General features: G+C 45.0%; 2 protein-coding genes across 3 annotated transcripts in view; one reads left to right on the top strand and one right to left on the bottom strand.

Moving 5' to 3' along the window:
- LOC123754878 (WAS/WASL-interacting protein family member 3-like) overlaps window positions 1-6,996 on the bottom strand; it is a 34,604-nt gene extending 27,608 nt beyond the window's left edge. The window contains exon 1 of the mRNA XM_069332617.1: window positions 6,613-6,996. Within this exon, the coding sequence (XP_069188718.1) occupies window positions 6,613-6,869 (257 nt within the window). The 5' untranslated portion in view covers window positions 6,870-6,996. The remainder of the gene's footprint in view (window positions 1-6,612) is intronic.
- Window positions 1-23,022, top strand: part of Trpm (transient receptor potential cation channel, subfamily M) — a 397,144-nt gene that overhangs the window by 42,198 nt on the left and 331,924 nt on the right. The gene's annotated exons all lie outside the window — the stretch shown is intronic.

Genomic DNA, 23,022 nt, shown 5'->3' with positions numbered 1-23,022 from the left:
AGGAGCTGCAACAGCTCTGGGCGTGATGTTATGCCGTTTATTTCCTCCGAGGCTCGCCCAGGCACCTCACACGCGATACAATATTCATGGAAGACTTTTTTTCTCTCCCTTTTTTATAAATAATGAACGCATTCTTCTCATATGCGGTGGTGCCACGTTGCTTCGTGCCCGAGATGCAGGCCAGGACGACCTTGCGAGGTTGTTCACTGACGTGTACGAAACCCAACCAATTGGAACGTGATCATTTCGTTTCTGTACGTTCTGAAGTGTTATGTATACATATATTTGTTAAAAAGAAGGTGGCGGGACCGTCACGCTGATTGGTGGAAGTACTCGGTAGCTTCGTAGAGCAGTGAAGACGTCACTGCTGTCAGCGACATCACACATTGGTGAGAGGTGGCAGCAGCGCCTGTCTGAGGACAGTCACCCCCCCCCGTGCCCGCCAGGACGCTCCCTCGGGCCATACCAGGGCCATACCAGGGCCATACCAGGGCCATCACCGGGCCATCATTGAATCTCTATAAACTATCCCTTGGCCATCCCAAGGCCATCATAGGGCCTAGGACCTCCCAGGGCCATTCTGGGCCATCCCGGAGCCAATTTTAATTGGCCCCTACACGATACATGGGTCAAAACACTGATGCATCTATCGACAGGAGGCGGGTGCGTCTATCGACAGGAGGCGGGTGCGTCTACCGACATAAGAGGGTGCGTGTGTCTACGCAGGGATGGTTGCTCCTGTCTAAGGGACGGGGACGGGGTGCGAGAGGTTCTGTTTATTGTGGGACAAAAGATTCTGTCTAAATGAGGCGAGCGCTTATGTTTCTTAATATGCATTCATTTCCTATTAATCCTTGTCATTTCATTTCTCCTCTTCCCGCTTTCCTTCGTGTACTTAATGTTGCTCAGTTATAATCAGTCCTGGAACATGATCTGGAAAAGTCGTGTTATAATCAGCCTTGGAACATGATCTGGAAAAGTCGTGTTATAATCAGCCTTGGAACATGATCTGGAAAAAAGAACACAAACAGACGAGGAAAGGATTGCATGGCTGCATGCAAGGTGTTTGATTTGCACACCTTGAAGAAAGAAATTGTAAACATGACCGCAGAGTGGTGAAAGACAGGATGAGAGAGAGAGAGAGAGAGAGAGAGAGAGAGGTAGGTGACCAGCCAACATCTCTTAACATCTGACAGTCTGAAACGTTCCATCTTCGATATTCCCACCTTTAACGTGTGTAATATCACCCCATCTTGCTCCTTCCCCTCCCTCCCAATCCCCCCTACCAATCCCCACCTCCCTATACCCCCTATCCTCACCCCTTGCCCCTCCCCCTCCCAAGCCTTCATTCCCCAGCTCCCGCCCGGATCTTTACATAGGTTTACCTCCTGTTTAACACAATTTTGGTGCATAAATTGTATGGGTTTACCACTATTATATATACAAATATTTACCAATATTAATATGATGAGCGTAGATACAAGTAAGCTTGCAATAAAGATAATGAGAGCAGATACAAGTAAGCTTTCAATAAAGATAAACTCGAGAGGAAAAGTGATCTTGGCCAGCAAGTAAAGTCAAAGAGAAGTGTAGAGTGTGCTTCGTGGAACCCAGAGAATAATATACACGTTGAATTCAGTTGGAGTCTCGGCCACGGGAGGAATACAAAGGTGTATAATTGTGGGCTTCCACCACTAATTAATCTAGTTACCTGGCGTCTCCGCCGTCTCGTATGGTGAACATCCAACAACGGGGGACAAGTCCTTCCACGTCAGGCTGGGGAACAAGTCCTTCAACGCCAGGCTGGGGGAACAAGTCCTTCAACGCCAGGCTGGGGGAACAAGTCCTTCAAGGCCAGGCTCGGGGGGAACAAGTCCTTCCACGCCAGGCTGGGGGAACAAGTCCTTCAACGCCAGGCTGGGGGAACAAGTCCTTCAACGCCAGGCTGGGGGAACAAGTCCTTCAAGGCTAGGCTAGGGGGGAACAAGTCCTTCCACGCCAGGCTGAGGGGAACAAGTCCTTCAACGCCAGGCTGGGGGAACAAGTCCTTCAACGTCAGGCTGGGGGAACAAGTCCTTCAACGTCAGGCTGGGGGAACAAGTCCTTCCACGCCAGGCTGGGGGAACAAGTCCTTCAAGGCCAGGCTCGGGGGGAACAAGTCCTTCCACGCCAGGCTGGGGGAACAAGTCTTTCAACGCCAGGCTGGGGGAACAAGTCCTTCAACGTCAGGCTGGGGGGAACAAGTCCTTCAACGTCAGGCTGGGGGGGAACAAGTCTTTCACCGTCAGGCTGGGGGAACAAGTCCTTCACCGCCAGGCTGGGGGAACAAGTCCTTCACCGCCAGGCTGGGGGGGGAACAAGTCTTGTTCCCCCAGCCTCACACCGGCCCCCGCCCTGCCTCACACCGGCCCCCGCCCTGCCTCACACCGGCCCCCGCCCTGCCTCACACCGGCCCCCGCCCTGCCTCACACCGGCCCCCGCCCTGCCTCACACCGGCCCCCGCCCTGCCTCACACCGGCCCCCGCCCTGCCTCACACCGGCCCCCGCCCTGCCTCACACCGGCCCCCGCCCTGCCTCACACCGGCCCCCGCCCTGCCTCACACCGGCCCCCGCCCTGCCTCACACCGGCCCCCGCCCTGCCTCACACCGGCCCTCGCCCTGCCTCACACCGGGCCAGTTATACTTAAGATGGACCTGGCGAACCCAACAGGTCAAGGGTCATTGGGCACGAGCGGAGGTAAAATGTTAGATTCTGGTCTGTGTCTTCCTCTTGCTCCTAGTTTCTCGCACATTAATGTGCCTCTTGCCTCTACTCTCAAGCCTACACTTCCACTCTTCCTTCGCTTCTCCATCTTGTACACATTTACTAAGGCTCGCTCTCTCCTCTTCGCACTAACCTTCCCTCCTCCTTCTCACCATCGCATCTTCTCCTCCCGTTCCCCCCCCCCCCCTCTCCAATACCTCTAACCCCCCGACCCACGTCTATATGTGTGTGTGTTACGGGCTATTCATGCCCGTGGCCCCTCTAGGGTGGCTTAGTCTTCATTAAACAATCCACATCTATGCGGCTTTCGATATGATTTTCTCTTCTCACATGCAATAATTCTCGTTATCTGCTGCTGCTGAACTGCCCTCATAGGGCCAGACATCTGCATCTATAAAGGTTTCCAACGCAATGATTGTTGACGGTTTTTCTCATAAAGGCTTTCTCATGGACGCTCCCACACCCCACACCTTAAGAGGAGAGGCTACGGTAATTAAACCTCACGTCCCTGGAGGACAAAAAGAGTTAGGGAAGACATGATCACTGCCTACAAAATTCTCAGAGGAATTGACAGGTTGGACAAAAGCAAACTATTTAACATGGGTGGAACACGAACAAGGGGACACAGGTGAAAACTGAGTACCCAAATGAGCCACAGAGACGTTAGAAAGAACTTTTTCAGTGTCAGAGTAGTTAACAGATGGAATTCATTAGGCAGTGATGTGGTGGAGGCTGACTCCAAACACAGTTTCAAATGTAGATATGATAGAGCCCAGTAGGCTCAGGAATCTGTACACCAGTTAAATTTCGGTTGAGAGGCGGGACCAAAGAGCTAAAACTCAACCCCCGCAAGTACAATCCCCTCCCTTTTACCTCACCTTCCACCCCCCCCCCCCACAATACCTCACCCTCCATCCTTCCCTCCCCCCCCCTCCCCCCCCCTCCCCCACCCTACCTCCAGCAGCAGGCATGGAAACTGCAAAATGTCGACAGTGTTGTAGAGTGCGCCTCACTCTAAACACGTCCATATACCAGCACACGTGTTCTTGTGCAATAATAACCAACCTTTGATAAGTTCAAGGTCGGTCAACAAGGGACTTCGTCCACGAGCCCATACACGGGCTCTGGGCGAGTTATCCTTCAAGTTTTTGTGGATGCCCATCTCTGTGTCCCATGTAAGGCAACTGCTCCCCGTTTCGGGATTCCAATGATCTACTCAGATGAGGTTCAAGTGCCTAACGTCATTACCAGGAATGGTTTTCCATTTTCAAGGACAGGAAGGCTGTTGGGCCAGTTGAAGTACTTCTAGCTAATGACTCAACTTGTTCTCTCAAATTTTTATGTCAAAATCCACATCGGATAAAATATGATGTACTGTAAATCATAGTGCCTCACAAACATTTACGTTTTCTATGCTTGGGGTCATCAGTTATGTTAGGTTCGGTTCGGACAATTTAGTACATAATTTGTGTGGCTTTTTTTTTTTAATTTTACATGCATACATTGGCATGCGAACAAGGACAATACAAAATTTACAGAAAAAAAACACATAAAAACAAAAGCACAAAACCACAGGCCTGAAGGACCCACAACAAAACACAGAAACACGGACCCCAAACTCATCACAAAACAGACAGATACAATACACAACATACAACATACAAAATACATCACAGAAAAACCACATAAAACATACAAAGTACAAAACATAATAACCCTACACCTGAGCAAAGCGCATAACACATATAAAACACAAATCTCAGTATAAAAAATTAATTACAAACAAAATAATTAAAGTAGCATGACAGAGAAACCAAACAAAAAACCAAACATGGGCCACGAGAGATGACAAGTAACACTGAGGAAGGTACATAAGCAGAAAGGTAAAACCAGTCACCTAAGAATATTACAAGCACAAAACATAATATTTGGACACAAAACAGGACACACAAACACACTGCGCAAAGGTAATACACAAAAACCAGTCATTTGTCACAAAGGAACACACACAACGAACATGCGAAGCAAAGAATACAATTAAGCCAGAAGGGCCACACGGAAAATACAAAACCAACACAGACATGCATACAAAACCGGATCACACAGGAACCGGGGAGCACAGAACACACAAACACACATACAGTCACACAGACAGCGACACAGAGAAAATAGACCAGCACACACAGAAGCTGGGAACATAAAACATAAAACAGAAAAATACAGAATAACACAAAAACACAGTAGAAAATGAAACACAGACACACTACCACAGGCCTGACGGGCCCACAACAAACACAGCAAGGGGAGGCAAAGCAACATAAACCACCCTTAGCAGTGTTTGTTCAGAAATTCCGCTACTGGAAACCTGATACAGTATGCCTCCCAGCGAAGCCACACATCAGGATGATCATCACGACGATAACGCTCACTAAGGTGCGCCATAATATCCGGAACCTCGGATACGAAAGCATGCACGCGGGGAACCCAAATAGTGGACGGGCACAGAGGATGCGGCGCCATCCACTCCCACAAAAAGGGCAACCGGTCAGCAGTCAGAACATCAAGCAAATTATGAACAGGCCGAAGACGAGCACCAGGCACGGCACCTGTCGACGGGGCAACCGCACCCCTGAAATGAGCTGGCAACACGGGGGCCGGCAACACTGCGAGCGGCAACACAGCGGGCAGCACCACGGGAGGTGACACTTCAGGGGGTAATACCACAGAGGCCCCCACCAGAACAACATCCACAGGTCTGGGCACCGCCACAGACCTCCCACGGCGGACATTCTTCTTGAAGACCATCACAAGGCCCCGACCTGCACCATCATCCTCACCATCCAAGTTCAAGTTCAAGTATGTTTATTGAGATAAGAAAAAAATACATCTCAAAGGGATAGAGTAGCTAAGGCTATTTCTACCCTCCCCACCACAGGAGGAGGGACCACCCCCCCAATGCGGGGAAACCCCTTGCAGGAGAAAAAACAAAGGTTAACTTTGAGACATTGTCACCGACGGCAGCCGCAGGCACATGAACCTCTGCTAACACCGTCGTAGTAGACACCGCCACCCCAGGAACCATCCCACCGACATCTGCAGACCCGCAATCGTCAAATTCACCTACATCGGCCCAGGCAGGAGGAGTGTAATACCGCGAGTACTTGGGACCTGGCTGCACGTCGTAAAAGCCGGAGGCAGAACCTGAAGCACGGATAATGCAGGAGGGGCGCACTGTTGCACGGCGCAAGATGTCAGCAGCCTCAATGACATGGGGGACTGGTCTCAACACTGCAGGAGGCCCCGCACCCACACCACCTCCTATCACAGCTGGGACAAGCAGCGGGGACAGAGAGACAGGAGCTGCAGGAGAAGGCAGAAGGTCAGGCGCAGAAGACGGAGAAGCTGGAGATGGAGAGAGAGCAACCAGGGGATCCACAGCAGCAGCAGGAGTATACCCAAACGATGGCGGCACATCCACCGGAGCACAAGCCCCACCAGGAGCAGGCGCACCGTCCGACACAGCAGCCAAAGGCTCTTCCACAACCTCACCCACCGGGTCCTCCTCCATAGCCAGTGGCGGGAAATCTTCGTCACAAAAAAGATTCACCGGAGCGACAACATCCACCAAGCAGCCAGCAGCCAGGTGGCCCAAACCACAGCAAAAGCAGGTACTAGGCTGACGGGCATAGTAAACGCAGCTGTAATATCCCATGAGCCACACCGAGGATGGGATGTTCGACCGCAGCCATATCCCCAGAGTGCGTATACTAGTCCGAACACCCTTAAGTTTCCCTGAGGAAACCAAATTAATCCTCACACTCATGACAGCCCCAAACTGCACAAAATACCTCTGCAGTAGCTCCTCCGGGTACTCAAGGGGAGCACCATGAATGCTGATGAAAGTGAGAACACCACTTCGGTCGAAAACAGTCATCGCACCAGCAGTGTCCGGCAAGGGAAAGGACCACCCCTCGTAACGGAGAAGAAACACCCTGTAGTCGTCCTCATGCTCAAACTTCACAATAGCCTGATGCGAAGACAACATTTCCACACCAAAGATCGCTGCCACAGAGACACGCAGCATATCACACATCACTAATTCCATGGCTGGGTCGTCAGCCCATCCAGCAAATTCCAGGCCCACCGAATGAGCCTGCAAAATGGTAGGAAAGGGGGCCCATCCCCCATCATGCAAGCCACGTCAACAACGACAAGTGTCCACCAACCACCACGCACGCCGGGCAACGACTGGAGCACAGGTGGGCACCTCCACACCCCCTGCCAGCTGGTGGAGCAATCACTTTGTAACAACTCGAGAGGACAGACTCAAGTTGAATACCTGGCATTCCCCAGGGCGCAATCTATAACAGTTGCCTAGCTCAAAGGTACCTGTTTACTGCTTAACAAAAACAAACGTCTGGAAACATGCCCAAACGCTTCGCCATGCCCACGACTCGAGCGCATGAACAACCGTTTGCGTTTGATTCCGATTCCCAGCTATACACGAATACTACGTGTATGTCTAAGAGTTGGCATGAAAGTTAACAGCAACCATTGTAGACATAAAGCTTAATGGAGCTGCTGTTATGAAGGAGGTACGGTCACCTTGAGATGGCTTACAAGCAGGCTTTTTGAGTACTAGTGAGGTCAGGTCCATGTTAGCTGTGTGCTTGGAGGGACTTTGAGCCGGGATAGTTCAAAATCACTCCACACTGTTGACGTAGAATGCTGAGGGCGTGTAAATTTCTGTAACTTCATGATATGATTAGTAAACATTAGTTATACTTCTAATTGTGTTATCAACATAATTTTTATATAGATTGTGCCAATATCTGTCCTACCGCTTTATTGGTAAACAACACTTTGTTTTTCCAATCTACATCTCCTTTCTAATTACAAGCTAAATGCCAAAAATGTAAATTTGATCTAGATTGCTATACACCTGTTTAGTCCAGCCAGTATGGTAATGATTAGTATAAATTGTTACAGATTAAATCTGATTCTGATAATGACATGTCACAATAACAACTTAATACGTAGACAGTCATTGATGTACAATCATTTATGCATAAAGCTTTTGGTTTGATTTGAATTAATAATGATAAAAATAATAGTGGGACTGGCTGAACTCATGCTGTGATTTATGTAAAAGTGATTATTATTTACTTTATAAAAAATAAAAGTGAATACAATGAAAACCGTAAAAATACCTCATGCAAAATAAACAAAAATATTTTATATCAATTTGGGGTACCCGGTAGTGCCCGGGTAGACCAATTTAGCAGAATGGATTGCGTGCTCAGCCACTAGAGGAGGTGGACATATTGGCTGCTCGCTCCAGTCATGGGTGTGGTAGTTGGCTGGGGCCTTGCGCTCCTCGGTGTGCTCTGCGTGATGGGAGGGCCCCTTGACCCCCATGCTGAGAGCTGTCAATTGGTTTGGAGTATTCCGGCAAAGTGGATTACCCTACAGCAGAATAGACTTTGTTTAATGTGCTGGGTATCGAAATGGGTCTCATATGTGGAGTGGAACTGTTGACGAAGCATCGGGCGGTAGTAAAGACTTTTACCCCCGCCCGATGGTAAACTTTAATTGACTTTGATTTACTTTGATTTAAAGACGCGACTTTTCCAGAACATGGGCTGTGTTCTCCGCTGACGAGGACTACCGGGTGTTTCTGCGCCGCTTTGAAAAGCATACCTTCCAGTTGCCAGGTGCTGCTGGGTCGGTTGTTATCTCCGACCGCAGTGGCTCTTCCACCTACATCAGTGTACATGGCGCCCCCCCCCCCCCCTTGAATTCCCAGAGGAGTTGCTGAGGAGGTACTTTGGGCAGTTTGAAAAGGTAGTGAATGTGAGGATGAATGTTATCTCCTCCAGTCGCTTGAGGAGTGTATAAAACGGCATCCGGACATTGGAAATGAGGCTACAATCTGACATCCTTTCCTCTGTCAGGGTGATGGGGTACTACGTCCGTGTCTATTATGTCCGGCAGCCGCGGACCTGTTTTTCATTGTGGGTTGTCGGGCCACATGGCTGCAAGGTGCTCTGCGGGCGTCGTCGACCAAGTTAATCTATTCCACAAGGAGGACTCCCCCCCCCCCCCCCGGATTGTTGAAGAGGCTCCGGAGGATGTGAGTGTGCCCTCAGATGGCGTGCATGTACGTAGTGAAGCTGCAGCTAGTGAGGTTCGGACGCCGGGTGCCATGCCATTGTCGTCTGCGTCTTCTGCAGCTGCCGTGAGTGATGTCGATGTGGGTGCGGTTTGGCGGGTCGACCTTTCCCTGTCTCTCACTTCTGCGGCTGCTGTGCCTTGTTCACCCGTGGCTTCCGTCTCGCTATGCTCGCCTCTTCTGCCTGCCATGTAAGTGGAGTGTGGGAGGGGTCGCGGCCACCTGTTGTGTTTGGGCCGACCCCCCTGGTCGTCGCCGCCGCTGAGGTTTTGTGTGCCTGTGCCAGGTCGCAGACTCTGCATCACTTGGGAGTCGGATTCTGCAGCGGTGGTAGGCTGGATGACCTGTGCCCTGATCCTAAAAGCTCACAGCGCTCTTCGCCTGTTTTGACCTTGGATAGTCTCGCCTGGGCAGACGTGGGGAATTTTGTGAGCTGTGTGTCTTCCAACGACAAAGGGTCTATGCCTGGTGAGGTTCCAGTGGACTCAGAGGTGGGGGTGACAGATGTACATGCGATGGATGCGGGTGTTGGAGTGGGAAGCTCTGTGTTGGTTCCTGTGTCCCCTCCTGTGCCTCCTGATGTGGGCTTTCCGCAGTGGGAGGTGGTGCCCCCCCCCCTCCCCCTGTGGAAGATGATGCAGCCTGTAAACTCGTGGTAGTTCTTAAGAAAGATGGTCGCCAAGGGGGCTCTGCACCTGTGCCCGGTGGTCTGTTGCTAGTTTGGGCCCTGTGGTTTTGCCCACCCCCTTTTAGGGGGGGATGGTTGCCTCGTCCTCGTATCGGTTGCTGATGAGGAGCCTGGACCCAGTCTGGGGGTCTGGGTGCGTCCGGTTCCTTGGTGCTCGTCCACGTGTGGATGCCCAGCGTGCAGGCTCTCATCTGTGGTGTTCCTGATTTTATGTCACGCCCTCAGGGGAAGTCTGGTAGTCGTCTTCAGGAAGATGAGCAGATCGTTTGGGACGCATACTGTTTGTGGTTTCCGGAAAAGGATTATCTGCATAAATATTTGTAAGCGTTGGCTTCTTGCGTTCCTTGCCTTTGGCATATTGATGTGTTTAGATTGCTGTGTTTGTTGTGAGACCTTCAGGCTTTTTGATTGTTCATTTGAATTGTTTGTAACATGTGATGCTTTTTTGTCCGTTCTGGGCTGCCATGTGTATTTGTCTTTTTGTATGACTGTTACAATGTACTCTGTTGCAATGTACTTCTGTATATGTGTTTTCATGTATTTGTATGGGTATCGTTTGGGAATTATAGTTTTGCTCCTTTGTAACTTGTACTTTTGTTGTTGGTTTCTTTTTTTATGGTATTTATGTAGCATGCTTTCGCATGTAAATATAAAAAAAAAGTGAGCGGGTCGACCCGTTCTCCATATGTGTGTGTGTGTGTGTGTGTGTGTGTGTGTGTGTGTGTGTCTGTCTGTCTGTCTGTCTGAGTCTACATGTCTCTGTTTCTCTGGAGAGAAAGCAAGGGAATCTCATGTTGGTGACATCATGAGCCATCTTGGCCTATTGTGTTTAAAGTATGATAGGTAGAATTTTTTTCAAATTTTGTGAAGACACGTGCTTAATATTTTACAAATTTTACAAAGAATAATTTTTTTTCCTGAAATTTGTTTTTTAGAATGTCGAGTGGGTCCCGGGTTCGCCAGAGAGTTCATGGGGTTCCCTATAGTACTATGTAATGTTGTACGGGTTTGATTAATGCTGGCCCAGACCGAGCCAATCATATTTAGTGCGTACCCAATAGCAATTAAGGTGGAAGTTGGATGAGGCTAACCCCAAGGGTTAGACATTATAATACTGTGTGTGTGTGTATATATATATATATATATATATATATATATATATATATATATATATATATATATATATATATATATATATATATATATTACAAATTGGGCTGTGCAAAGCCCAATTTGCCTAATAAGCAAAGTTTTCCTGAATTTATATATTTTTCTAAATTTTTTCTTATGAAATGATAAAGCTATCCATTTCACTATGTATGAGTTAATTTTTTTAAAATTTGAGTCAAAACTAATATAGATATATGACCGAACCTAACCTACCCTACCTAATCTAACCTAACCTAGCATAACCTAACCTAAACTAACATAACTAAGTCAATAATTTATGTTCTTAATATAATATAATAATAATAATACAAATAAACTAATTGGAAACAATTTGTTGAAAAAAAAAGAAAATCACTCGGCCTATTAGGCAAATCTGGCTTTGCATAGTAGGCCAAGAAGTGCATTCTGGCTGCTAGGTACGACATGTATATATATATATATACTGGTGCAGAATACCTGGATATTAAAAACAGATGTTCAGCTAAGATAAATAACAATCTATTTAAGTTGATCGCTGTTTTATAGGTAAATTCACTCGTTCTCAAATTATTTTCATAACCTTTAATGTCTAACATTTATACTGATGTCCAACTCACATTACATATATTTCCCTCTAATAATGTGAGGCCCAACAAGAGCAACACGAGGCCGCAAATTGAACTGTTTCTTACCCAGCGGTAAATACTACTTTCGCTTAAGTGCTTTTAGATTACATTCATTCTTTTAAACGTGTTAACTATTGTCTTTTGTATAAAATATTATTGTTGATTTATTTAGATCGGTTTTGTGTATGTATTGCATTTAATAATTTATAATATACTTCATTGTGTCGGGATATAGGCAGCCAATGTATATATACTTTGTATATAGGGGCCTGACAGCTGACTTGGACAGCGCTTCGGATTCGTAGTCCTGAGGTTCCGGGTTCTATCCCCGGTGGAGGCGGAAACAAATGGGCAGAGTTTCTTTCACCCTGATGCCCCCTGTTACCTAGCAATAAATAGGTACCTGAGAGTTAGACAGTTGCTACTGGCTGCTTCCTGGGGATGTATAACAAAAAGGAGGCCTGGTCGAGAACCGGGCCGTGGGGGCGCTAAACCCCGAAATAATCTCAAGAAAACCTCAAGAAGCCTTATATTGAGGTCTCCTCTTCCACCCTAACTACTGACCCTCCCCAGGAAGTAATCCCACAAGAAGCTGACTAACTCCTGTGTACATATTTTCTGTTAGGTGAACAGGTGCATTAGGTGATAGGAAACGTGCCCAACCATTTCTGTCCCGCCTAGATTCACACCCGGATTTCCTGATTGTGAATCGAGAACGAAGTCGACTTAGTTTCAATATTATGTTTGAGTCTGTACAAAATTAAATCAAACTAGTTAATATAGTTTCAACTTGGTCGTATTCTTGGTATAATGTTTTGCACATCATTTAATGTTAGCAAATTATTCAAAGCGAATTGTAATGGACTGATTCCCAAGCATGTTTTCTCTGCATGGTTTCCCCTGCAGACGCTACCGTTTTCTCTTGTTGCGCAGTAATCACCAGGCCACAAGAATGTCAATGGGCCGTTATTCTTACGCTGTCTGATGCTTCTAACTACCACGTAGTTACAAGTTGTACTCAAGATAAATGCTTAGTCTGTATGGAGGACGAACTCTGCCCGTGCAGATAATTCACCCCCCATCCTTCCCCGGCCTCGACCCGTAGGTTATAAAGAAGAATAGAAAGACTACAATAGCTGCTTAACTTGCTCGTATTCCCTTATTGCTAAGAAAACAGGCGAAATTCACAAGAATAAACACCAACATAATCAGTTTTGCTGATGAGACAAAAATGGTGCTGGATATAAACTCCTGTGAAGACGCAGTGTTACAGGATGACTTAATGTTAACATGACAGAAGATTAAGAATCTATTTTAATGCTGACAGAGTTTTAAGCATACATAATTATTTCCTGATTTACCTGAGGGGCACTAATACTAGTGGCTTCGACGAAGACAGGAATCCGGCGACTTGTCAAAGGTCCCCACATTTGCCTTGTTAATCTTTACCAGTTGGATTTTGAAAAATAATTGAAATTATGATAGTCATGAGTTGAACAGCAGTGGAATGACTTAGTGAATGTGAGGGGTCATGATGAGGATCTTAAACAAAAAAAAATCATTGTATAAAAGGAGTCAGTAAAATATATTTAATTATATTATTCACCTGATCCTGCCCTTATCAAGCCTAATTTTGATTAGCAATTAAATTTTGGGCTTTGGACTATACTACAGTGGACTATAAATTTGCGAACAAGCTTGAATGGTCCCCAAGCCAAAATGCAACCGAAAACTTCACACCTCAGAAGGAGGATTCGAACCCAGACAGCCAGGAGCACTGTGCACCTTGGCGTATCTGTTGGGCAAATAGTCTCACGACTTCCAACATTTTTGTACAGTCAGTTGTGGTCTAGTGGCTTAGGTACCAGATACGCCATGGTGCATAGTGCTCCTGGCTGTCTGGGTTCGAATCCTTTTGGGGTGTGGAGTTTTCGGTTATATATATATATATATATATATATATATATATATATATATATATATATATATATATATATATATATATATATATATATATTATTAAGTTGGTTATTTCTCTTATCCGTATACATATATTTATAATTTGCATGGAGTGAGAAGAGTCAGAGGTAATAGAACCTGTCTGTTGTTACTCTTCAATTTGTAGGTTAGGGGCGGGCTGTGGGCCGGAGGGCCAGGCTTCACCTAGACCTTCGAGGTATACGTGGGGACCGCCTCACACCCACTGGAGTCCATATAGACGTTCAGTGGATGTGAGGCGGTCCCCACGTATACCTTGAAGTTCATATAGGCCTTCTTGGGGCCTACCTACCTCCCAGAAAAGTCAATAAACAGTCTGCGTTAAAACAAATATAGTCTAACTAAACTGACGGGTGAGCAAAATACAGTTGCACAAATTAAATCCGATCCCTGCTGACGTCGGAGCGGTTGCTGTTTTGAGTGATGTGATAAATCATGGTATTAACAGCACCTATTGTGGTTATACATACTGTTGCCTCTTCTTCGGGACTTTTGTTTTACCTCCTGAATGTCTGCAGGAATACTTGTGATCCACTTGCTATTTGTCTGATATGTTGTGTTAGTTCGACCACTTCTGATCGCGCGTGACCCGGAACTTGTAAAATCTCTCGGCAATACAAGGAAGACCGCAATCGGTTAAAAATGAAACGCCGAAACATGGCGGGAGCGTCTTCCCTGCCGCGGCCCATCACCGGCCCCCGGGAGGAGCAATAAACAGGCCAGTGTTATGACACTCGTTACGTGTAGTCGCTGCTGGGCGCCTCCTGGGGGCTATGGTCCAGCACGCAGCCTGGTGCCGCTCCACGAGGTGCCGTCACCGGATTGCCAAATGTTCATGCACAACAACAGACCGTTTGGTCCCTGTTGGGAGGTCTGGCTTTGGGGAAGATAACTGTCTAGAGAGTTAATTTTAAACTGTCCTCAGGCTAGGTTCGTCCAACTAGCGGTCGACCCCCAAAGACGCATTCGTCCATTTTATCGCACTATTAGTTTAGTTCACTTCTTATGCACCCCATACCCATCTGTGGGCGGTAGTGGAAAGGGTTACAGAGGCACATAATGGGCTCAGGGACTGAACCCCACAATTCATTTAGCTAAGCAAATTACAAAACCTAATGAGCTAGTTACAAAATTCAGTGCACATTGTCACATCAACTATGAGCTCGAGACCGACCACAAGTACAGTTTCTAAATTAAGCAATTGACATGTGGAGAGCTAGTGTCATAAATGATATGTTTGTCCTGCACACCGCCCCCCATCCAGTGAGCAGCGGTGGATAGGTTACAATTGTCTTATGTATGACCCTCTGTCCTGCGTGACAGTGAATACCAGCATTATCCTCACTTTAATAAGACTATCAAAATCCTCAGATTAGGCAAAATTGTAATTAATTTTGTCAATAAAGATGTTAATAATAATAATAAACTCACTTAGTTACTACCTACAGTTAGCAAACTGGGGATATTTGGCTAAGATTTGTGGAAGCAGATTATTTTGAATTAAATATTTAAACGTCTCTTGAACATTGGTTATAGAATTGTCTCTGAATTCACGTATATTTTCGCACTCCATCACATAGTGACGGAGGGTGTGCGAATAATTTTGTTGACACAGTTTACATTTGGTCAGGTCTACATCAGCAGATAATGAGAATTCCCAGAGATACTTGTAACCGAGTCTAAGCCGAGCAGTAGTAACATCTAAAAGTCTGCTGAGTTTATTGGATGATCCATAGATGTGTGGCTCCTCTTGCATGATAGTATGATGATAGAGGGAATTACTGGTGTCGATTTCACTTTGTCTCAGATCTACAAGATTTTGTTGAAGTTTTTGGTGCACTGTATATTCAAAAGTTGAATTTTCTGTTATATAAACTAATATTATTACATACTAGAACGTGTTGAATAGTTAAGCTTAACTTAGGTTAGATTCTGTTGGCCAATGTTGGTATTTGCAGTACGCGAGTGAAGCCCTTATAGCAACCCATCTTCATTTCAAGTCCATTCCATCTCAGCCCGTCCTCCAAACAAAGGCCCAAAGTCCATTCCATGCACTCGCCAACCCCCCTCCCCCCTCCCCCTGTTTACGAATGAAAAATGGTTTACACATGACTCACAACTGCTGACGTCCGAACACTTCCGGAACAAGTACTTCACTGACGAATTTTGTTCGAACCACAACGCTGTAAATGCTTCACCCACGTACTACAAATACAAATAATCGCCAACAGAACCTAAACACCTAACCTAACCAGTGCCTAAATAAGCACAGTATGCTAATACATAATAATAATAATAATTTATACTTGAGAACATTCCTGTTTTGAATGAACAGTATTTTAAAATTGATGAATGCGTCTTTGGGGTCGACCGCTGTCTGGGATTGGCTGGGTCTGAGGACGGGTCGCACCATCGTGTGGGAAAGCGGAAATGGGCTGTTAAAGTTTTTATTAATGACTGCCATTACCAACTACAGACGTGGCCACTCATGCAGTTAAAATGTTAACCAGCATATTTATCTTATCACCTGCCCCTCCATGAACAGAGTTACAGGTCTGTGTCCCTTGAAGTGTCAGTAAAGAAGTGTTACTTAATTCGTGGTAATATTTCTCTCGATAATTCCTGTGTTGTATGAGAGTTCCTGAGACAAAATCTTATTGGTATTTTATATATAATGCATATTCCATATAGTGTTCATTAAATCCCTTCGTGATTTATTTCATTAGATATAGTAAATCTATCGATTAACGACAGATTTGGTTGTCGCAAAGCATGCATATATATATATATATATATATATATATATATATATATATATATATATATATATATATATATATATATATATATATATATATATATATATATATATAACACGTTAAAGTAAGTGTTGCAAAGCTCGATTAAATTACAAATGCTATATAAAAATTTGTTGCAATTAGTTTTTTCTGAATTTAAAGTCTCTTTAAATTTGTTTTACCTTTTCTGATCAGCAACTTTTTCATGTTCCGGATAACTGAAAAACTTAGTCAATAATTTCCTAGCACAGTTCCGTAAAGGTATCCTAGCACGTCACTGAACACGCTCTTAGCACTGGTTTGAACATAAGGATTGAACATCCTCTCTCAGCAGGCATCTGAACACACTTGCATTGTTCTGAACACACTCCTAGCACAGGACTGAACATAATTTACCCAATAAACAAAAGTCCTCCTACCCGCGTGTCAGTCTCAATTGTGCAATTACAAAAGCATTAAATAGGAGAAAAAAAGCATTAAATGGGGAGAAAAAATTATATGTTGCTTTCAATAAGGGTTGATTTATGGAAGCACTTCTCCCGTGCATAAATATGGCCTGGATTTCACCCAGCTGTCTATTATAGCCAGCTGTCCATTATAGCCAGCTGTCCATTATAGCCAGCTGTCCATTATAGCCAGCTGTCCATTACAGCCAGCTGTCCATTATAGCCAGCTGTCCATTATAGCCAGCTGTCCATTATAGCTAGCTGTACATTACAGCCAGCTGTCTATTATAGCCAGCTGTCCATTATAGCCAGCTGTCCATTACAGCCAGCTGTCCATTACAGCCAGCTGTCCATTATAGCCAGCTGTCCATTATAGCCAGCTGTCCATTATAGCCAGCTGTCCATTATAGCCAGCTGTCCATTACAGCCAGCTGTCCATTATAGCCAGCTGTCCATTATAGCCAGCTGTCCATTATAGCCAGCTGTCCATTATAGCCAGCTGTCCATTACAGCCAGCTGTTCATTATAGCCAGCTGTCCATTATAGCCAGCTGTCCATTACAGCCAGCTGTCCATTATAGCCAGCTGTCCATTATAGCCAGCTGTCCATTATAGCCAGCTGTCCATTACAGCCAGCTGTCCATTATAGCCAGCTGTCCATTATAGCCAGCTGTCCATTATAGCCAGCTGTCCATTATAGCCAGCTGTCCATTACGTTAAGAAGTACAAAATATTGTACAGATAATCTTTGACGCCTGAACGAAATGCGTTCAGGCGTCAGAGAATTAAAAAATGAATTTTGGAGAATTGATTTTTCAGTTACCATCGACAGTGAAGAAAAATATAAGAAACATTGAGAAAATTCGGGTTAGAATTATTAATCTTACCTTTTCGGTCATATTCAACAACATATATATATATATATATATATATATATATATATATATATATATATATATATATATATATATATATATATATATATATATATATATATAATATATATAGCTAGATGTGTGTACTTTTATTCCCTTTGTATTTATTCCCATCTTCCTCCAATACCCAGTTTTCCTTTCATTTCTTTTCGTTCTTGTCGCTTTCTCTGACACATATTATTTTTATTATCCATGTTCATAAATTTGTTTTTATTATTGTTATTATCATCAATTCCAGACTTGAAGAAACCAATTTTTCTCATTTAATTATATATATAACTTTCCATAATACTTTTTTTTCCTGAGTACATCTCATGTTCCTATTATTTTTCTCGAGTTTTCCTTGTTACTTAATGATGGCGTCAGTGTTCCGTGGTACTCAAAATTCCCTCACAAATTGGCCGCAGCCTCTCGCTCTCACCGACAAAATTGCGATCTTGTATCAATTTTCTCCCATTTAAACTCTCGTATATTCCTGTTTAATACTCCAATAATACAATTATCTACACGAGTCTGCTCGTGAAAAGGAAGACTAATGTCGTATGAGCCAAAGTTCTTAAACAAAAAATTCCCCCTCCCGTCCTCTCCCTCCCCCACCCCCCTTCCCTCCCTCCCTCCTATCTTCCCTCCCTTACCCGTCTTCGAATCTTTTGTTTTCTCTCCTCCCCTTCTAGCTACTTTTTCCTCACGTTCCCTCCCTCCCCCTCCCTCCAATGTATTCCTCTCTCCTCTCAACTTTGTTCACTTCATTTCATTGTGGGAAGGGAGTATATGTATTTGAGAGGGGGGGGTGGAGAGAGAGAGAGAGAGAGAGAGAGAGAAGCCGTTACAGGTCAGAGCCACGTGGTACAGTGTGAGGGAGGGTGACGTGTGGTACAGTGTGAGGGAGAGAGACGTGTGGTACAGTGTGAGGGAGACGTGTGGTACAGTGTAAGGGAGGGAGACGTGTGGTACAGTGTGAGGGAGGGACATACTATGATGACTTTGTTGTAGTAAAAATTCTGCCATTTTGCTTTGGCAGGATTCCTCCCCCCTCCCCCCCCCCCTCCAATTTTTGTTAAATAAATTAACTTTGTAAGAAAGATGGAATCCGATGAAATCAATATTTTCAATCTCTTTTTAAGAAACTTTTTTATTCTAAGGAACGTTCTAAGAAACAGTGTTCATTTGAGAAATTATTAGTGGGTATACAATATACATTATATATAAAAGCAAGCAATGACATTTGTCAGTCTCTACAGTACGTTATATATATATATATATATATATATATATATATATATATATATATATATATATATATATATATATATATATATATATATATATATATATATAACTGAAAACTCACACCCCAGAAGTGACTCGAACCCATACTCCCAGGAGCAACGCAACTGGTATGTACAAGACGCCTTAATCCACTTGACCATCACGACCGGACAAAATGAGGTGATAGCCGAGGCTATTTGAACCACCCCACCGCCGGCACTCGGATAGTAATCTTGGGCATAGCATTTTACCAAATCACCTCATTCTTTGGGGCACACGTGAGGAACACAAATGCGAACAAGCCTGAATGGTCCCCAGGACAATATGCAACTGAAAACTCACACCCCAGAAGTGACTCGAACCCATACTCCCAGGAGCAACGCAACTGGTATGTACAAGACGCCTTAATCCACTTGACCATCACGACCGGACAAAATGAGGTGATAGCCGAGGCTATTTGAACCACCCCACCGCCGGCACTCGGATAGTAATCATGGGCATAGCATTTTACCAAATCACCTCATTCTTTGGGGCACACGTGAGGAACACAAATGCGAACAAGCCTGAATGGTCCCCAGGACAATATGCAACTGAAAACTCACACCCCAGAAGTGACTCGAACCCATACTCCCAGGAGCAATGCAACTGGTATGTACAAGACGCCTTAATCCACTTGACCATCACGACCGGACAAAATGAGGTGATAGCCGAGGCTATTTGAACCACCCCACCGCCGGCACTCGGATAGTAATCTTGGGCATAGCATTTTACCAAATCACCTCATTCTTTGGGGCACACGTGAGGAACACAAATGCGAACAAGCCTGAATGGTCCCCAGTTGCATATTGTCCTGGGGACCATTCAGGCTTGTTCGCATTTGTGTTCCTCACGTGTGCCCCAAAGAATGAGGTGATTTGGTAAAATGCTATGCCCATGATTACTATCCGAGTGCCGGCGGTGGGGTGGTTCAAATAGCCTCGGCTATCACCTCATTTTGTCCGGTCGTGATGGTCAAGTGGATTAAGGCGTCTTGTACATACCAGTTGCGTTGCTCCTGGGAGTATGGGTTCGAGTCACTTCTGGGGTGTGAGTTTTCAGTTGCATATTGTCCTGGGAACCATTCAGGCTTGTTCGCATTTGTGTTCCTCACGTGTGCCCCAAAGAATGAGGTGATTTGGTAAAATGCTATGCCCAAGATTACTATCCGAGTGCCGGCGGTGGGGTGGTTCAAATAGCCTCGGCTATCACCTCATTTTGTCCGGTCGTGATGGTCAAGTGGATTAAGGCGTCTTGTACATACCAGTTGCGTTGCTCCTGGGAGTATGGGTTCGAGTCACTTCTGGGGTGTGAGTTTTCAGTTGCATATTGTCCTGGGGACAATTCAGGCTTGTTCGCATTTGTGTTCCTCACGTGTGCCCCAAAGAATGAGGTGATTTGGTAAAATGCTATGCCCAAGATTACTATCCGAGTGCCGGCGGTGGGGTGGTTCAAATAGCCTCGGCTATCACCTCATTTTGTCCGGTCGTGATGGTCAAGTGGATTAAGGCGTCTTGTACATACCAGTTGCGTTGCTCCTGGGAGTATGGGTTCGAGTCACTTCTGGGGTGTGAGTTTTCAGTTGCATATTGTCCTGGGGACCATTCAGGCTTGTTCGCATATATATATATATATATATATATATATATATATATATATATATATATATATATATATATATATATATATATATATATATATATAAATCGTGGAATAATATCATGGGTTATTTTACAAATAAATATTTATAAGGAAAATTTGACGTATGCATTTCAAAGGAGTGGAGATTTGGGGTGTGACGTTGGCATACCTAAAGTTTGAAAATATAACTCATTTTTTAAAGTAAAGTTACGAGATTGTCAATGATATCAGAAGACAGAAGTAAATCATAGTCAATCCATCAGAACAAAAAATATCTTCCACTGGAAGATTAGTAAATAAAACACCAACTTTGAACCTGATTAGCTTAACATTCTGATTAATTGAGGCATTGTTTAATTTGTTAATCAAAACTACAGGATTAATAATTTCAATATCCGCATTCTGACGTTGAAATGGTTCACAGTTTTGTCTATGTTTTGGCTCAAGTGCCAATGGAAATCAACGCCAATTGCGATCATTTGGGCCGTTAAATTGTATTTTTTAAGATGTACTATATATAGGTCTCTTATATTCTAGATGTTATAGGGACTCGAAATGAAGATCAAACCATAAAATAAATATCAAAACTGGGGAAACTGCGATTGTTATGAGAAGGATAATATCTCGACTCCCACTATACCTCCCCCTCTACCTCAGAATTCGAGCCCCTTGTATTAGTCGCTGCCAATGTTTAGTCGCTGTTAATGTTTAGTTGCTGTCAATGTTTAGTCGCTGTCAATGTTTAGTCGCTATCAATGTTTAGTCGCTGTCAAGGTTTAGTCGCTGTCAAGGTTTAGTCGCTGTCAAGGTTTAGTCACTGTCAATGTTTAGTCGCTATCAATGTTTAGTCGCTATCAATGTTTAGTCGCTGTCAAGGTTTAGTCGCTGTCAAGGTTTAGTCGCTGTCAAGGTTTAGTCACTGTCAATGTTTAGTGGTACCTGTATTATGGCCGCCTGTCGGCGCCGCTGACGAAGGCGCGGACACCGCCAGTGTTTCCGTCTGTGTGAGGTGGTGGAATCCCGTCGAGTTTGTTATTGTTACAGCTGACCAACAGCTTCTTTGGGAGGGGAGGATATCTTGAGGTTATCTTGAGATGATTTCCGGGCTTTAGTGTCCCCGCGGCCCGGTCCTCGACCAGGCTTCCACCCCCAGGAAGCAGCCCGTGACAGCTGACTAACACCCAGGTACCTATTTTACTGCTAGATAACAGGGGCATAGAGTGAAAGAAACTCTGCCCATTGTTTCTCGCCGGCGCCTGGGATCGAACCCGGGACCACAGGATCACAAGTCCAGCGTGCTGTCCGCTCGGCCGACCGGCTCCCTGGATGGGAACCCTGCTGGTGGGAGTGATCAACTGCTGGTAGGTGGAGATTTCTTTTTTTTTGTTTTGTTTTCGTTCGATGATGCGAGAAGAGGAATTTGTTGTGTGAAAGTAAATTAATTGTTGTTGTTAATGTTTGTATGAGTGAACGACTGTCAATGACGATGCGTTCACTGTGTTCGGTCAGCTGATTACGGCAACAGCTGCTTCCCCAGGTCCCACAGGGATGTGCACGAACACACACACACACACACACACACACACACACACACACACACGAAAGTGATGTAGTGGAGGCTGACTCCATACAATTTCAAATGAAGATGTGATAGAGCCCAGTAGGCTCAGGAATCTGTACACCAGATGATTGACGGTTGAGAGGCGGAACCAAAGAGCCAAAGCTCAACCCCCGCAAGCACAAATAGGTGAGTACAACTAGGTGAGTACACACACACACACACACACACACACACACACACACACACACACACACACACACACACACAGAAGTCAAGCATTTAACAGACCTCCAACTCTTTCTTACTCGGAAGCATGAAAAGACCTTGACAATTTAGGTCACTAATTGAAGGAGTTTAGTGGTCCGAGAGACACAAATATAATTAAGAGAATCACGTGACGCCGGCCAACGGAGCAAAGACAATTAAGGAAGAGTCACGTAAATGAGAAATTTCCCGAGAATGTTCCCAGTGAAGACGCCTGAGCACCGGGGTACAGTTACCTGTAGCCCGGGTACAGTTACCTGTAGCCCGGGTACAGTGCTCTCCTCTGTGTCAAGTTTCTGTGGGATTTTCATGCCATGAGTATAGTGGCAAGTTTTGTATGTGTATGTGCTTGCCCTATTCGTGCTTGATGGAAGAGAGGCCAAGTTACTGCACCCCGCCTCCTAGCTATGTCGTTTATTCCACTTGTTTACCACTAGCTTAATAAAAGAAAAACTGCCTCGCGTCTCTCCAGCTCGTCTGTGTTTCCAGTTTCCGGTCTGTGTCCTCAGGTTGTGCTCGCTCGCTGTGGCTACACCTTGTCTTTATCTGCTAATCTAATATTGTCTACGTTGGGTTTATGTGTACACACTGTTGCAGGCACACATGTCAACACCGTTGAAGATATACACGTGTACACACTGTTGCAGGTGCACACGTGTGCACCGTTGCAGGTAGA

Source organism: Procambarus clarkii, chromosome 28 (genome assembly GCF_040958095.1).
Source record: "Procambarus clarkii isolate CNS0578487 chromosome 28, FALCON_Pclarkii_2.0, whole genome shotgun sequence".
In the NCBI taxonomy this organism is placed as follows: domain Eukaryota; kingdom Metazoa; phylum Arthropoda; class Malacostraca; order Decapoda; family Cambaridae; genus Procambarus; species Procambarus clarkii.
This window is presented reverse-complemented; position numbering and strand designations above follow the sequence as displayed.